At 42.3% G+C, this 19058-nt stretch overlaps 1 protein-coding gene across 1 annotated transcript in view; it reads right to left on the reverse strand.

Annotated features, from left to right (window-relative positions):
- BANP (BTG3 associated nuclear protein) overlaps window positions 1-19058 on the reverse strand; it is a 116162-nt gene that overhangs the window by 50105 nt on the left and 46999 nt on the right. Inside the window, exons 5-6 of the mRNA XM_023536671.1 lie at window positions 13902-14018; window positions 11990-12165 (exon numbers count right to left, since the gene is read on the reverse strand). Of these exons, the coding sequence (XP_023392439.1) occupies window positions 11990-12165; window positions 13902-14018 (293 nt within the window). The remainder of the gene's footprint in view (window positions 1-11989; window positions 12166-13901; window positions 14019-19058) is intronic.

A 19058-nucleotide genomic window follows, 5' to 3' on the forward strand; every position in this document is an offset into this window, starting at 1 on the left:
CTCTCCTCACAGAGTCCTTCCACTGTCCTGCCATGTGACCCTCCCTCCCTCCCTTGACCTCCCAGCAGTGAACATGAAGTGTACAGATAGGAAGTGCCTTCCAACTTCCTGCTCAGAAACAGGTGATCCCTACCCTCTCTTCTCCTTATGGCCACATTTCCTTCCCTGCCATTCTTTCTTCCTTTAACCCTGTGGAATGCACCATTTACGATTTTTTAAGATCTCAAAGTTTACCAATAACAGAATGAACACCTCCAAGCTTTGCATCTACAAGCCCCAGACTTTGGCTTTCTCAAGCGTCATCTGAAGTGGAAACACACAGAGCTCAACATTTATGCGTAGGAAGAACCCCACTTCACTACCTTTGGCAAGGCCACAGTGATGATCACAAGTCACGCACGATGTAGAGAGAGAAGGGGGCGGGCAGTGAGGCGGCTAGCTTTCTCTCCTACCCAGAAGGAGAAGCACTTCACTTATGATAACGAACCAAGAGAACTATTGATTTTGCTTGGAAACTAGGCAGCTTTCCAAACAATCTCTTCTGACCCTAAAGTGGAAGCAAGTTCAGGTACGAAAAAAATAGTCCCTGCACAAATATGCCAATATGGGAGGGTAGGGACATTGACAGAGAGAGTTAAAACCTCTCTCTGGGTGTCTGGATCAAAGAGGGACATCAGCTTTCTGCCAAGTGTCTACCAGGCCTGTGGGCTACTGAGTCATGTCACACCCACGGTCATCACTGTGTCAAGATTTCTCATTAGATTCATTGTGAAATGTCCTGATATTTATATTCCAGCCTCTATGCACAGAAGAGGTCCTCACAAAGGCTGGCCAGCCCTGCCTTGTTTTGCCAAAGGCCTGGAGCAAAGCAGAAAAGCAAGTGACCAGCGTCTGTGACTCCTATGTCCTGCCCCTTTTAGAGGCAGCCTCTCCCAGGCGAGCTTCTGAATCACGAGATTTCCATGAACATCAGGCGAGGCCCAGCAGCCTCGGCAAGATGACGACATCACCACTGGGGTGGACCGGCAGCTGGAAGGACTGCTTAGGGCGGCTGAGGCCGGGTTTCTGGCTTTAGCTAAGGACAGAAAACAACTGACAAATCTATTTTTTGGAACTCAGAGTAAGAGATGAGTAAGCAGTATCATTTCTCAGAAACATCGAAGGTTTGGAAGAACAGAGGTGGTACACCATGGGCATATGCTCAGATATGTACGTTTTTCTGAACACTGGTCAGCTACTATCCTCACCAGCCAGGATTCCCTACACCTGGTTCAGAATCGCCTCCTCACTGCTTTGGGTCGAATGTGAGTGAACAAACTGAAATACTCAATGCACTCAATGGACTTCTGAGAACCCAAGTTAACCAGGAGAGCTGCCCACACTGAGCTCATGAGCAGAGGGAAGGGTTGATATGATGAATAGAGAAGTGGCCACTGCAATATGGGAAGTACCACACAACAGAGGGGCAGAGCTGACCACTTCAGATGGAGGCCAGGGCCAGCCTCAGTAATGAGAAGACTGCAAGCAGACATGGCAATGAACCACCCATGGGGAGAACCACAGAAAAGGTTCCAGAAAGGAGAGCAGCTTGCACAGACCTGGGTAAGGAAGGGCCACGTGCTCTGGGAATGACATGGAAACAGCAGGGTCAGAGCAAGGAACATAGGGCAGATAGGTGAGGACAGAGGACTGAACAGGAAGTGATACAATCTGTGCTGAGAATGAATACAGATGGGAGATGGGGTGAAAGAGGACACAAATGGCCACTTCTGGGGCTACTTAGCAGTCGAGGAAGGACCCACGGCATATGGCCATTAAATTTCAGGACAGGATATATAGTGTGTGAACCTTCCCATGTTCAAGCGCTGATGCTAACGGGCCGAATACAATCAGACTGAGGGTGGTATCTAATGACACCACACATCTTTGGGCTTAAATGTCTAAACAGGAAGATCCTATGTGAGTCCACAGGGAGGGGAGGCAGCATCCTGAGCCACCTGGGGTGTGAGGCGATGCCACCCTGCCTCCTTGACCACCATTAACACTGCCCATGGGCCAGTGCAAGAATGGTGGCCTGGGGCTCTGAGCGTAACTACCAACACTGCCAAAGATCGCGGTAGCCTTTCTCCAGGATAACAAGTAAAGTGAACTCTGCTTAGCAAGCTCCCCATGTTTACATAATATTTTTTAAACAATGTAAACTCTGGACAACAGTTCAGTGTTGTTTTCCCAACAGCAAGCAAGTTGATACCTCGGCGAAGTGATACTGAGACTATGCGTGGGATGCTGGCAGGGAGGCCCTTCAGTCAAAAGTTCTCTGTAAACTCGCTGTGAACCCCACTTCTTACTCTGGCCCCGAGAACCAGCTTCCTGTCAGGCTGCCCGCCACAGTCAGTCCTCTCCTTCCAGCGAAGCCATGCTATCTACACTGTGAGTTCTCCTGCTGGCACCTCAGTGTCTAAGCCCTCCCAACCTCTCAAATCACAGGCTGTGGGGGAGGGTCCAGAAGCAAGGCGGCTTCTGATGCTCACACACCTGTGCTAAGAGCACTTCATCTTGTCCAAACCTTGTACTCCACCCTGGTGCTCAAACAATGACATGTGGGAGGAAGGGCCATCCTTCTTCCAAATATCACCCATTGCAGAGCCTCACGGTTCCAGCAACAGCCAGATAACATGCCAGAAGGCTGGTGCTGTGACATTCCATTTACATGGACGCAGGAAACACCCACGTAAAGGCAGATATTTGCAAACTGATTCAAGAAGAAGAATGGAAAAGTGACTTCATCTACTCAACTTATGAAAGCAAAACTTGATGCTAAATGAATAAAAAAAATTACAAAAAGACTCATTTTATGTAAAAAATTAATCATCGGTAAGACTGACTAATCAATCAGAAATTACTCAGGGTTGATAGACATCGCTGCTAACAGTGTTATAGAAAGAAAATCAAAGAGCACGATGTGATGAAAACTGCAGCATCAGCTTCTCAGCTGAGAAAGCAAATGTGTCCAACATGGAGCACGAGAAACATGAACTGGGAAGGGCAGGTGAGGCTGCCTGCACGGGCTCAGAGGACCCTCTAGGGCTGTTTCCTCACTGGGCCAACCATTAGGAAGTCAGCTTCAACATTTCCACTGCTGCCTGCGGAGGCCTACCTATGGACACAAGCTTGTCCTCAGTGCTAAGCAGACAAACTTCAGGAAATGTAACCAGAAAATTCTGAAGGATGAAAGATGTCATTTTAAACTACTACAGTAGTTATTATTTCAGGGAATATTGCTCCCCCCCTCCCCACCAAAAAAAGTAAATTAGTCTAAAAATTAACTTTCCTTATTTTCTCTCCACTATTACTCCAGAAAATAATGGCTTAAATTTCTCTGATAACATAGGACATTACCCAGAAACTTTGTTTCAAGCAAGTATCTAAAGATTTTAGAAAGCATTAAATAATCCATGTATAGCCTACTCATTCCTAACTGCACTTAAATACTCTGGGAATTGCAGTTGTATGATCATCTCTCAAGCAAGAAGCCCAGGCTAGGTGGTCAAGAAATACAGGCTGCAGCAATTCTGCCCAACACAAAGGTGAAAAATCACTGCCATGGGAATAGGGGACTCATTTCAGAGGGAAGAGAGGACCAGGGCTCCACTATCACCATCCATGGGGCTCTGGTGAGACAGGCAGCACTTCCGAGCCCCTTGGCAAGGAGAGAGGCTCACCTCTCTCCTTGCACATTTCTCATCCGGGTCATGCCAGGCACACCTGCTGACTCAGCTCTGCTCCCCTGGAAATAAATCCTCAGCCCTAACTCACCTCTGACTCTGAGCCAGAGCCCAGTCTGGATCTCTGCTTCTCACCAGTGACAATGAATCAGGTCTTTCAAATGGAAAACAAGACAAGAGTACTTGCCCACATAAATATTTGAGAAATCTGAGAAATTCGCCTTTTGACAATTCAGAAAGGATGTATTTATTTTACTAAAATCGCTTGGTCCAGTTTTGGCATCTGAAACAATAGAAAGATTCAGTAGCTTTATTTGAAAACTACCAGTCAAATTATAAGAAAAATAAACTTGCTTTCTATTCCAATCATTTGAATCTTCAATGAAATTAACTGGCACTTCTAAAAAACCTGTTACAATGAAAGCCCTTCAGCAGTAATTTGAATTTTCTTACCATTAAAACAGTTGGGAATACACATACTTGTGTTGAGGTTCTATTTTGGTGCCAGGAAAATGAAATGAACAGGACGAAGCACTGAGATGAAAAGGACCAAGTTCTCATGGCCGTCAAGTTTAAACAAAGAAACACAATCAGTTGCTGTTATGTTTCCTTCCCACCTGTTGACATACATGCACACATACATACATTCTCCTGAGATCATGACGCCCATTCCTGCTGACAATGCCAGTCAGCCCTGGTTCCCAGTCACTCTGCCATCCCCAGGCCTACACTTGAACAAATCTCTCTTCCAAGGATGAGAGCTGATCGCATGGGGCAAAGACAAGACAATATTTACTCAGCACCAGGACTTTACGTGTATTATTGCAACTCGGGGCTCTCTGCTGAGCAAACGTGGACAGCTGAGCTGACTCACTACATAAACAGCAAAAGCCATTACTAAAATTATCTGTGGACAGCGGCACTGCACTTATCTTGAATGGGAATGACCTCATAAAGTACAAGGCTAGACAGTCTTGAAGGTTATCAGCCATTCCAAATGCCGTCTTGTACCAACTAAGCCTAATACGCCACCTCAGCTCTTTCCAAAAACGATGTGGTTTTGCCCATGGTGTCCCACCCACCAGCCATCTCAGAGTTGTGGTGTCCCACGGTGTTGGCAGTTCTGATGGGGCAAGGGCCTGGGAGCAAGTGCCCACTTCCTGCAAACATGCTGCTTGGATACACATATGGGTTCCGGTTATGCTGCCTCTGCTCCCAGAATGTCCTCACACCCTTGCTGAGAGCTGCCTGTCACAGGTGGTCCATTAGTTATTACTGAGACAGCGTATTCAGTTCTCTGTAGCAATGAGAGGTGACTAATGACCTATTTCAGTCACTACAAAAAGGATAACAAACAAACCAAAATAAGGCAATACTTTACGATTCACTAAATGTTTCAGAGTTGCTGGAAGACTCAGAATGTAGTATCAGTTCTACAATACAACCAAGTTCATGTCAATTTAGTTCCTCAAGGTTGGCCTCCACCATCTCCAGGCAAGTCTTTAGAGAGCAGATTCATGGTCATGAGCTGGTGTCAGGTTGTATTTTCCATCTATACCTAAAATTAATTTTCATCTGGCTTTTGTAAAAGCCTGCCTAAAGTGTTTATGCATTTGAAAAGCAACAAACTGCAAAAACTGGAAGAAATGGTTTCAAATACCAATGGTAATACAAAATAAAGCCACATAGAATTCACTGAACAGGAAATCTCAGCCCAGGCTGCATTACTATATACATACACCATGGCCCAAAGTGTTTCCAGAGCTAGGACATGGATTCGCTGGAACTGCAAATAATTTCTTCCACCTGAGGTGGACAGTAAGAATCCTGTGTGTAATTTATTGTTCCACTACTTAAAATTATCTGTCCCATAAAAGAATCATGTGTTGGGGTATTCCAGGATCCTGGGGGCTGTTTTATTTATGTAAAAATAAAGCTACATTTGTCATAACATGTCAACTCTGGCCATCTGCTAGCTCAATATCCATGATGTCATATATAGATGCTTCAAAAAGATCTTTATCCCAACCATGTATTAGTGGACATTTAATGAATATCTGGAATGAGAAGGGGGGACAGAATGATTAAAGAGAAGAGAAAGGCATGACGTGTCCCGAACCGCACGAATGGCGACGTACTGAGAGGACAACTGTGAAAACAAGGTGGCCTCCTGAAGGTCGTCTTTCTTTGAAATTGGGATTTTATAATTACATGAAAGAGGATTTGAGAATTTTAGAAATCTATGAGATTCACATTCCACAAACTACAAAGTTACACAGATTTCGATTTAGAAATGGTACGTTCTACTGTTTTCTTTTAAAATGATTTTCTGGGATGGGCTATTTCTGGTTTGTTTTTGTTTGTTTGTTTGAGTGGGATGTTTATCAACAATTCTATTATAAAGATTTTACTAGTAATACTCAAATATTTCTTAAAGTGAGAAAACTATCCAACCATCCCTGAAGTAGTCTGCGTACCAGCCACGAGCCTGAGTTCACTATAAATGGGCAGCTCTGATGCCCTGATGGCTAACGACCACCTGAACAGAGAGAAAGATCTAAATTACAGCCTCAGCATACCCTGACCCCACGATTCATGTCCTGCACCAGTCTGAACTTCTGCAGACAAAGGTGGGCTGCAATTTAAATTATGTGCACAATTCTTCTGCTTTTACATTTTTTCACTATCAATTATCTCATGAGAACCATAATGATGATCATTCCCTTCTCTGAAATATTCCTATAAAAGAACTCAGGGTTTCAGCCATGTCCATGAGGAGGTGCGGAGAGAGCTGGGGCCTGACTCACTCCAAGACTTCCCCAGGAGAGCAGCCGGTGTCACTGAGCAAGAGCAGGGGAAAGAGTTAAAGGACATCTCGGAACACAAGATGAAACATGCACTCTGAAAAAACACAGATCAGTATGATATTTCATTTGTTCTGAATTCTCCATCATTCACATCTTTCATGTTTCCCAAAGGAATAGGGTGTTAGAAGACTGAAAAGCCTGCTGTAGGACACTCCTGTGTACACATTCAGAATCCAGAACAACAGACAGCTACACACACAATGCCAAAACTAAAGCCAGCACGTCCAGTGTATGTGGTTGGCAGAATTCTAAGATGATCCCATGACCTCTGCCCATGATTATGGCAAAAGGATCTCACAGGTATCACTAAAGCCACTGATCAGTTGACCTTAGGGTGGGGGAGATTCTCCAGGTGGACCTGACTTAATCATATGAGCCTTATAAAAGCAAAGTTTTCTGTGCTGGTGGCAGAGGGGGACGATGGAGATGTTTGAGGGTCATGGGGACCTGACATAAGAGAAGAGCTCCATTATAAGATGGAGGGGCCACAGGGTAAGAACCTGAGCACAGTCTCAGGCCAATAGCCGGGAAGAAAACAGAGACATTGGTCCTATAACCCCAAGAATCCTAATGAACTTGGATCTGCTTCCAAGTTCATTTGGGTTCTTGGGGTTATAGGATGAAACTTCATGCTGCTACATCTAACACATTAGTGGTAACATGTCATGCAGCATTAAAAACACAAACACTTCTGTGGATTTAAAAAGGAACAATTAGAAAAAGTTACAAGGGAGGCCTCTAAGCTTTTGCCTGATGCACCACACTACACATCCCCTGTGCCTATGGAGGTGCGGGGCTGGTCAGAATCATAGAAACTACTTTGGAAAATGTGTTGACTCAAACATTAGTACATGGAACATGAGATGCTTATGAGTTATTTTCAAAATAGTATTAAATTGACTCTGGAGAGAAAGGATGAGCCCGGGGAGAAGGGCTGCGGCTTTTCAAAGTAATGAACAAGGTGCCAAAAGCGAGGACCAGAGCAGCCCACAGGCTGGAGAGAGACCAGGCCAGGAATGAACCAAATGAGGCTTTTCAAAACATGCCCTGTTGGACCAGTCCTCCCAGCACCAGCTCACTTGGTATTTAGAATCTGGCACCAATTTCTGAGCTTTTATAAATTAAAGTCTTGACATTCGGACTGTGAACCTCATTCCTGTGTGACACCTCCAGTGAGTATTGCTAACACGCTACCTCGTAAAAACTGATTGCCCACCTTTCTGGTTTGAGACAAGGTTAACTTTGTATCTGTAGCCCAAACACCCACGCTTATTGGGGAGAGATGTGACAATATCTTTCAGTTATACACAAACTGATAATTTGGCAAATCAAGAGGGCTGAGTTACATATAGGATGATGATATAAGAAAAAGAAAAAAAAAAAAACAAATGGTTTTTGGTTCTGGAGCTAATTCTTTTCCCGCCACTGTGAGCACATTCCACAGAAACTGAATGACCACACCACTGACTCAGGCTGGGACGGCCCCAGACTGAGAGGTCAAGTCTTGGACTGCAGGGCAGGACCGGATAGGCCTCTGTCCCTGTGAACTCCTGCCCGCTTAGCAGGGATGTCATCATGAGCTGAACCATGACTAAAGCAAGTGTCGAAGGGCACTCCTTGGCATAAAAGAGAGGGAACCACTGGGCACAGACTGGACCTCCCTAATCAGTGTCATATGCTGTCCATTCTGTTCTAGAACACCCTTCCTCGGATCTAGCATAAGCTTGGCACCTACTGTATGATAGTGCTCAAAAATCCACTGACATTCTTATACTAGTTCCTCTTTATTAATTTTATTTTGGTCACGGACCTGTCTGAAATCCTATTCTTCTTAGCAGCCAATTTATGATTTTGGTAAAATGTGTTTTAATGTTATCACACACACAAAAAAGTATGCAAAAAAGTTTGTGTAAAATAAATTATGGAAATAAATTCTTAAGTGTTTTTTGTTAAACTTCCCTCTTGATGTATGTACGGCTGATGTTTTGTGAACACAGCCAATTTGTATTAATCTTCTTTCCTAGTCCCTGGACCATGAACATCTCAAAGAACATGTCTCAGCTTCCTGTTACTATGACTGACCACCCTTCACAACTGAATGAACTGGTTTTCCAGACTGCATTTCATCACCCCAACTGAGCACATCACAGATACTTACCATATAAGTTAGTTTACTGGGGTTTTGGAACATGCATGAGGGCAATCTCTGGTAGTAATTCAATTATACCTGAAGTACAACCCTTCCCCACTAAAATTAAGTACCCAACCTTTTATACATAGGATTAGTCAAGTTTTATAAGAATTATCAAATGTATAAACTGCAGGAACTTAATTCTGTGTTAAGAAGCTAACTAAAACCCTTTATTAATTAACAGATCCCATTTTGGGTCCATTTTTTGCTAATTTGTTTCTCTAACTCAATTAGCCGGCTTAATCTTTGAAGGATTATACCCAACACACTTTCAGTATTAACAGAGAAGTACACAAGACCAAAACCTCCAAGGGAAGATAGGAGCAAGAACTAAGAAATAAGTTTACTGTCATCCACTGCTCTCAACAGTTAACACTTCTTCCTTATTCCACTGAAGTTTATGTCATGACAGATGGAATCACCTAAGCAAAATACTGGATTAAAATGACACAGTACCTTTGCAGTATAATAAAGTAACTCTAAATTTGATATAAAACAGCATGTCAATTCATGCAAACCATTTGGAATTCTTCAGAAGTAACCATTTTAAAACCTGTGGTTCTCTAAAACTTCAGGCACTTAAATATTTTTTAAGAAGATAAGAACAATTTGTCTTGTTGCAGCTCTGGGCTCTTATCAGGAACTGAAATGACTCAATCTAAAGACGAGCCTATGGCCCTTTAGCTCTTTGCATATTAATAATGCTTCTCTAATATAAACTAGCTGACTTGACATTCTCCCCAGCTGAGCAAGTTGTTCTGGTCTTGGGGGAGGATGCCACAGGGAAACAGCTAATCCGCTTCTCAGTGCATTCATAAATCTCACAGAAATGTTTAACAGATGATGCCACCACAGGTCGACAGTAAATCTGATACAAGAGACATTAATGGATTAGCTTTTTTACATACACAGCAGTCACTTCAAAGACGACTCCATCCGTCTCTGCATCATCTTACTCCAAACCACTGTGCCAGCTAAGGCAGCTCAACCTGATTCTTAAAACACTGAAACTGCTGGGGGAGACATTCCCAAGGACACTGTCAGGAAAACAGATTTTTTACAAAATGTTTCCTCCTAACAGAATGGTAAAATAGAATGGTCCTGAATTATAACTTCCTCTTCAAAATGAAGTAAAATTTTAAATCAGAAAAATTTCTCTAATTTGACCCAATCCTAACAACCTGTGTTGTATATCAGTTATGCTTAATGAAAACAATTAGTTTTAAATGTGGTAAAAAAAACTTTGCCCAAAGGCTTTGCTAAAGAAAAATGTTTTACATAAAGTGTATCATCTTACATTTAAAGACCTTAGAGTCATATACAAAAAAAATCCATATTTTTTTACAAATATTAATATATTAATAAAAGCTCAAACTTTGATTCCTTTTTGTATGTTCATTTTCATGTCAGTCTGTGGTTTCCCCCACTGAAATTTATTTCACAATAATCATATTGCATTAAGAAACATAATTTTAAAAGTTGAAACGTTTTGCTTTTATAACCCCAGATTCTCCCAAAATTATGAAATGTTATGTTCCTTAACTGGTGCAGTTTAAACCAAACAAACGTTAGGCCTAAAGTGGGTAGCCAGACCTGGTGGGTGTTTATCCAAAATCAACATGGAAAAAGAGTAAGAACAATTAGTTTTCTCTGTAAATGTGATTTCATTCAATATCCATGAAGACAAAATCAGTAGCACCTATCTTTGCCTAAAATTTAATGAGTAAAAAAACTAGATGCCCTGACCCAGCAATTTTACTCTCGGGTATCAATCAACCCGAGAAAAATGAAAACATACAACCACACAAAAACCTGTACGCAAATGTTCACCACAGCACTATGCACAGCAGGTACAAGTGGAAACAACCGAGTGTCCATCAACAGATAGATAAACAAAATGCAGTCTATCCATATGGTAGAATATTATTCAACCATAAAAAGGAACGAAATACTGGTGCCTGCTACAACATAGATGACATTATATGGTTCCATTTATAGGAAATCCAGAGACAAACAGCAGGCTAGTGGTTGCGAGGGGCTGGGAGAAAAGAGAATGGGAGTGACTACTATGGAGATTCTTTCTGGGGTGATGAAAACATTCTGGAATTAGATAGCAGTGATGGTTGCGTAACTTTGTGAATATACTAAAACCATGTTAAGTGTACGCTTTCAGACCGTGAATTTTATGACATGTAAATCAGAGCTCGATTTTAAAAAAAAGTTTACCCTTAATTATTTTCTCCCTCTCCCTTACTGACAGCCTACTCCTAGCAGTTTATGTTAGAAGTGAACCAAATTTTGAGAAAAACATTGTTTTCAATGTTTCAGATATGCTAACAAGTAGAAAAACCTATCTATCTCGTGTTTTTAGGAAAATTCAATGACTCAGATGTTGAAGCACAAAAACCTCATGAGTTCTTATTAGTAAACAAATTATAGGCTTTTGAACTCTGTAACAATACTAAATTTGTCTGAGTTCTCTTGCTTCTCTCCACGCTATAATAAGTCCTGTGCGGGAAGCATTCAGTTAGCCCCCAAAGGCACAACAAAGATGCCAGATGGGTATACCGGGCCGATTATACAGACTTAGGGCCAGGTGAAAGTGCACCTTAGACCGTGGCAGGAGAGAGAAAGAGGGACAGAAATTCCAGAATAGGTGAAACGGGTCCACTTAGAGGCTAATGGCCACACCATGCAGTTCCCTCTAAATCTCACTGGAAGAGGCGGCACAGCTCGTGGCATGGACCCAGCGTGAATGTGCAATTACCTCCGAGAGTCCACCGTAGGCCTCATCAGAGAGCCATGGAGAGACCTATCATCTAAGACAGTCAGCCGACTACTAGTTATATCACTAATTATAAAAATTACAACTGCCCATCACTGGAAAGCCTCCAGAATTTGATTAAATAAGTGAAACTGATGGAAAACAATTATGTAAACCTGTATTAATGTGGAAAGACTTCTACTATGCAGTGGTAAAAAGTGAGTTATAAAATCATAAATCAGTGCACATGTTTACATAAAAAAAGCCCAGAAGGTTTACAGAGCTCTCTGGATGTGGAATTTTTTAGGTTATTTTCACTTTCTTCATCATGTTCATATTTTATCACTTTTTAAAAACAATAAACATATATTACTATTTCAAAACTGGGGGAAAAAATTGCAGCTACTGCCGCTCAGGCAAAGGAAAGGTTTTGTGCGCGCACCTTCTGAGTTCAGGGTGATGAGCGTGACGTTGTTCCCGATGTTCTGACTTCCCGACTGTCCACAGGTGGAAACGGAGTCGCTGGCCTCAGACCCGCTCTCCCCGTCCTCGTTGTGGCTGTCTTCTTGCCCTGGCACCTTCACCACAATGGTGTTCTGCCGACGCCCAGGAACTGCGCTGAGCGGGGAGAAAAACACCAGCGATGCTGTGAGAGCAGCACAGGCGACAAGCAGAGACTAGCGCTGAGTCACTGCGATGTTCTTCTTGCCTTCCCTTATCAGACTCTAACTCCACACGGAGCAGCGGGTCACAAGTCTTCCCAGGCAGCAACTTCTACTAAGATTAATAGCAATTTAATACCAGGAAATGGTCTGGAGTTGAAAAAAACTGTATAACATTTTAGATGTTTAAAAAATGTTTATATCACAAAGTAAAATCACAGCTCGCTGTGACTCAAGGTCTAAATGCTGCTTTCTGATCACAGAGATATACCTACAAAATGTTGACAGTCATACAAGACTAACTTTTAAGACTATGTCAAAGGAAAGACTCAAGAGAAAGTATGCCTAGAGACTTCCATTGACCCAATCCACTCCACACTGTTAGACATTCTAGCAATGACTCAGTCTTTGAAAATGCAGTTATCTCTCCCAATTATTCCCACTGACAAAAACCACTAAAGTGGGTTTAAAAAGCCAGTCAAGATCTTCTAGGGGATAGTCTCACCCCACCAGGGGTCCTGATACAGAGCAACGAAATACCGCCAGAAAAATAGGACACAGGCCAGCTCTAAAAAGTGCTCAGGAAAAAGAGCATCCGGAGATGTGCTACTTGCCTTTTTCACAACCCTTGCAACATCCCTTCACGTGAACAGCTAAGCACTAAGAAAGGGAAGGGAAGCACAATTTCCCTGTCTACACATCAAAATGTGTTTCAAATCCTGGCCCTGCCCAGAGGAGAGAGCTACACTTTCTGAACTTGATTCCATAGAGGCCCGTCCAAGCCGACCTGGCTCGTAAAGGCTCAGGCTCTAATGGTTGACCCCGCCTGAGCCACATGTGAGGCACGCCTGACCCTGCCTCTTTGCCACTGGCCGGACAGCCTCAGCCTCTGACACCCAGACACTCGGACTTCACCACCTTCTCCCCCTTCATCCCAACGCGCAGGCCCTCAGCAGCCCAGCTGGGCTCTTAAGACTACGACCTGGGCTACAACAATAAAGAAAACGGGACCCAGCTAGTGGGAGAACAATCTGCACCGGAGACTGAGAGAAAAGGCAGATCAGAGCCTGGTGAGGACACGGACAGGAAACAAAAAGCCAGCAGCCCTTTGGGGGCATGTTATCAGGAAATGCTGAGCCCAGACCGCTAGGCAGGGCCATCTGCAGCGGACTTCATGTCACACAAGGGAGGTAACAATGCTTTCTACGCATTCCCATTTCTGAAAAAGGTTAAATTCAAAATGGCTCAAAAGAAAGAGGTATGAGGAAAAAGCCATCGCCTCGAAATACCTCCACTACTTAGCAAAGTTACACAAGGGTGTCTGTTGACCTGATGTGCTGGACAGACCGGCAGACAGGTATGAATAAGCCATGACCTGGAAAGAGGATAAGGGCTGGGCTGACTGCTGTGAAAACACAGTGCAATGTCCCAATACCATGCTACACTGGACACGACAATCCCAAACGCCCTCTCTCCCTTGACCCCTCGCCCTTATCCAGCTCATCTGTTGGGACTTGGGCCCGCAGCATGGCACAGCCCTCCCCACCACAAAGAACCGTGGGTGGTGCCTAGTGTGTACAACCCACGTGAGGACAGAAAGGCCCGACTGTGCCCGGCTTGGAATGCTGATTTGTCCCCAAGGGGACGCATCATGGTGGCAGTGGCAGTGAAAGGTGGGGTGTGGCTACTGACTTGCTAATGATATTTTCCAGGGAATCCGGTGCCCTGTTGCTCAAGGGGTCTTCCATCTTGGCTACAATGGCGTTCTGCCGATCACTGTTGAGTATTACTGTAGTCTGGGGGACGACGCTAGGGAACAAAAGAATCACAAAGAAAAAGAAGACCTTAAAACAACAACATTCATTGTAAGAGTGCATAAGAGTAATTTAATACAGTCAGCTCCTAATGACAGGCACGAAGGGGGAAAGGTGACCCCAAGCAGAAACTACAGTTAAAGTAATATACCATTTATACTGGGCAAAGAATAGACTGGAGATGAGGATTTTTTTAAATAAAGTTTAACCTTCCTCATTGTTGGCATTCTCAATCTCCACAATGGGATAACACAGAAAAGTTGAGTTAGGAATATTTTAATCTTTATATAGAATAGATCGAGATGTCAAGTTGTTGTTATGCACAGTTAATAAGGTTTCCGAAGTAGCATGTCTACATAAAAAACAGCTTAATATTTTTACTCATTCCATCCCAAGAGATTCCTACATGACAAACCTAGGCTTTCATAACTGCTCTACTTATCAGCATTATCCCAAAGCGTTCGTGCTGCTCTGGAAAGAAAAGGCAAACACAGTGGAAGGGCTGTGGGTGGGCCACTCGGCACTGAGCACCTCCAAGTTCCAGTGGGAGAGGGCAGGAGCCATGACCAGAGGGCCTCTGTGTTTCACTTTAACGGAAAATGATCACAGGAAAGAGAACTGAGCCCTCACCGGGCACTGTCCTAAAGGAAGCGCTGTATGCCCACCAGGAGCCAACAGCCTTTCTCAAGGCCACGCTCACAGAGACCTCTCAGTTCTTAATCCTCTAGCCCTCAGCACTTACAGCCCCAGGAAAATTTAGAATTTGCTTTGTTCTAGAGGTTAGAGTGCAAGAATGAGCACTTGAAGCACATAGTTTATCACCTGAAAAAAAGTGTCATTCTTGGATTTCACTCTCCAAAATACAACTCTGGGGAAACACTGCTTTTCCATGAGAAGATTTCATGTAACCAACAGCACACATGAAAATCTAGCCCACTGTCAGAGCCTTAGGGCTCTTAAGCCCCCTTCCAAAATCTGGGCAGAAATAGCTTTCTGCCCATGTAAACTGCAGGGCCACAGGCTGTTCTTCAAAAACAAGAGCATGATAAACTGCATTTCACTGAAAGGTATTATTATTATTTTTTCAATTATTCTACTTGTTCTTTCGTGATACTCAAAGTCACCCACCAAACCTGACAACCTGTCCGTGGGTCTGGTCTCACAAATAATCTAGGTGACCTCTCTCTGACTTGGTACTGTGGTCACATACAAGCTGATGATTTCATGCTTCTCATATATCAAAACAAGAGACAAAATAGTTTGCATGCGTTTGGCACTTCCCAAAGTGTATTCCATGTAACACTAGCGTCCCCCAGGATCCCATACATGTGCCCGTTCCCATTTCCTCTCGTTCCATGAGCAGCTTAATAAGGATGGTTCTGCTGAGTAGACAGCAGTTCCCTAATGGACATTACCACATCACAGGTCTGAGAAGTTCTGCAGGAAATAGATTAAAATGTATTCATGCCCATCTGGCAAAGTCGTTTGACTAAATATGCCTTCCTCCCCTAAAGATTCTGATTAAGATCAAGGAAATAATGTTCTGAGGCAACAAGCTTCGAGCTGGAATAAACATAGCACTAGAGGTACCCAAAGACTTTAAAGTTTCCTAGGGGTGGACAGCTCTTAGCAACTCAATTTCTAGATCCTCGCCTTCCAGAATGTACTTTTCTAAAAATGATTCTCCTTGAGAGAACTCCTCTGGTCAATGTGTTTGTTTGTTCCATTTCACAAAGCCCTTTTTCCACTAAAAAAAAAAAAAAAAAAAAAAAATTACCTCACTCTAATTAGACTCAGGTGCATTATCTATCCAGGAAATGAACACCTAAGGTGCAAATACAAGACTAATCTGAAATGTGGCAATGCCTCTACTGACTGACTAGAAAACCCTTCAGTGAGTTATTTTTCCACAATTCTTTGTTTTCAACAAAAGTGACAAGACCTAGGTTAATATTCAGCTCACAGATCATCAAAAATAATTTCTGATGACAGACCACTACAATTTTTGGCATGTAACTTAAAGAACTGAGGGACTCCTTCGTCTTCCACATATTTACTTATGGAAACAAAGTTTCTTAGAACTTTCTAAAAACTAAAAAGAGAAGTAGAACCAATGCTGAACCCTCCTCATTTTAAGTGATAAGTCATAATCATTCATGGGTTCAGGAATTAACTAAAATTAAATCTAAATTCATCTCAAGAATACAGTCACAATATTGGGTTATTAAGAATTCGTTATAAATGAGTAATACACTTACATTGTTTTGTGTACTACTAATTATTATGAGGACTCAACATACAAGATCTTTTTTTTTAACCCCTGGGGCCTTCTGGTTACAAAAAACAAATATTTCTGCTTCAATTTCTATCCCTAATTCTGTTGCAAAGTAGTATGACAGCCTGGTTGACAGGATAAAATTTTGTGAGGAAAAAGAAATGAAAATCATAGTTTAAAAAGCAAAGAAACAATGTAAAATTTGTCTGTCAAAAGCTTATTCATGGGATTTTTTAAATGGATGATGGTATTTATAACATTTAAAGAGCAATGAGTCAGTTGTGTTTTTAAATTATCGATATTATAAGCCAGAAATTACACCCTTTCAACTAATGCCATTTATGTCTGCCTCAAATTGTACAGAAGAATATTTCATTTTTCAAAAATTATGGAATATCCATATCACATTAAGAAGAATGTAGTAGTTATCTGAGGGTTGATATAAAAAATTGTCACAATATTAAGTTTCTTGACTCAACTGGATTACAGGCCTCAGTCATTCAGTCAGACACTAATCTAGGTGCTGCTGTGAAGGGATTTTGCAGATGTGATTAAAAGTCCTAATAAGCTGATGTTAAGTTATTCGTTTGACAGATTATGCTGGGTGGGGCTGGCCTTATCAGATTAAACTGTGAAAAGAAGGTTTAGGCTTTCCTTGGTCTTGGAGACTCCAAATAGCTCCTGCCAGCTGATCACCATCTCCCCTTCCTGTCTACCTGCCCTACAGGCTTCAGACATGCTTGGCTGCCCCCCACAACTGTGTAAGCCAATCCCGAGTGATAAATCTTTCATGGGGAAACTGACTCGCTCTGTCTGTCTCTCCCTCTCAGAGATATGTATCTCCTCTTGGTTCTGCTTCTTTCTGGTTAAACCCTAACTGATACATTTTGAAATAATTAAAGATGCACAGGAAGTGACAAAAGAAGTACATCAAATCCTGTGTCTCCGGTGGGGACATCATACAACCTGTAGTACAATACCAAAAGTAGGAAAGTAATACTGGAACAATACTGCTAACAAGACTACAGGCCTCGTTTAGATTTCTCCAGTTTTTGCCCGAGTGCGTATGTGTTGTGTGTGGTGCTGTGCATCTGACGCCATGTGTAGACAGATCCCTGTACTGCTCCATCGCCACCAAGGAGCGGTCTCGTGCTGCCCCTTTAGAAACACCCACCCTCCCATCACACCCAGTCCCCTCGCAACCACCCACCTATACTCCATCTACAGTTCCACCATTTCGAGAAAGTTACAAGCATGGAATTATACAGCATGTGACCTTTTGAGAGTGGCTTTTTGCACTCAGCACAATGCCCCCAAGGTCATCTAAGTGGCAGCATGTATCATCAGCTGTTCACTCAGTGTCACTGATGCTTAGTTTTCCATGACACAAGTGTTTGTTTAGGGGTGGGCCAGTTTGTTTAACTTTTCACCCGCAGAAAGACATCTGGGGTGTTTGCAGGTTTGGGTTATTACAAATAAAGTTGCCATGGACCTTTGTGTAGAAGTTTTTGTGTGAACATAAGTTTTCATTTCTCTGGGAAAAATGCCCAAGAATGTGATTACTAGGCCATATGGCAAGTACATGTTTAGCTTTATAAAATGCTGCCAAACTGTGTTCCAGAGTGGCTGCACCATTTTACATTCCCACCAGCAGTGGATGAGAGATCCAATTTCTGTACATCCTCGTCAGCAATTGGTGGTGTCACTATTTTTTATTTATCCATTCTAATAGATGTGGAATGATATTTCATTGTGGTTTTAATTCGCATTTCCCTGATAACTAATGATATTAAACATCTATTCATATGCTTACCTGCCCCCCATATCTCCTCTTTGGCAAAATATCTGTTCATATTTTTTACCCACTTTCTAATTGAATTATTTGTTTATTTACTGTTGAGTTCTGAGAGTTCTTTATTCTAGATACCAGCCCTTTGTCAGATAAGTGGTTTGCAAATATTTTCCCCTAGTCTGTAGCTTGTCTTTCATCCTCCTAGCAGGTATTTCTCAGAGCGTTAGTTTCTTATTTTATCAAGTCCAATTTATCTTTGTATGATTTTGGTGTCAAGTCTAAGAAGCTCGGCCATTTTTTCCTGTGTTTTCATCTAAAGGTTTTCCAGTTTCACATTTTTATTTAAATTTGTGATCCATTTTAAATTAATTTTTGTTCAAGTTGTGAGGCTGGTATTGAGGTTCATTTCTTTCACTTTGCCTGCGGATGCCCAATTGTTCCAGGACCGCTTCTTAAAAGTCTGTCCTTCCTCCATCTAACTGCTTTTGAGCCTTTGTCAAAAACTAGCTGGGCATAATTGTGTGGGTCTATTTCTAGGCTCTCTATTCTGTTCCACTGATCAGTTTATCTATCCCTTGGTCACTTGTTTTTTAAAAACTTCTTTATGTGTTCAATTCATTCTTTCACAATCTTAAATCATTATCTATACTTTTACCTATAACTATATGTTTGTTAATTAAGCTCCTGTTAAATAAAAACTTAACCAAAATTAAAGAAAAGAGAAATAGCAAGACCCATTGACTATCCTAATTGTTTTAATTCTAAGATTAAGCTAATTCACAAGCTGAATATTATTACTTAATTCTAAGATTATGTTTATTACACAAGTTGAATACTCTTGCCTAAATAAGTACCATTTAGAAGTAAAACATTGGCCCAGTGACCTGTGACGGGGCGAAACAAGGACCATTTACCCCTTGTGGACAGTGGCTGTGAGTGTAGGACCACTACTGACTCCAGCAGGGGCA

Source organism: Pteropus vampyrus, unplaced genomic scaffold (assembly GCF_000151845.1).
Source record: "Pteropus vampyrus isolate Shadow unplaced genomic scaffold, Pvam_2.0 Scaffold166, whole genome shotgun sequence".
NCBI lineage: Eukaryota > Metazoa > Chordata > Mammalia > Chiroptera > Pteropodidae > Pteropus > Pteropus vampyrus.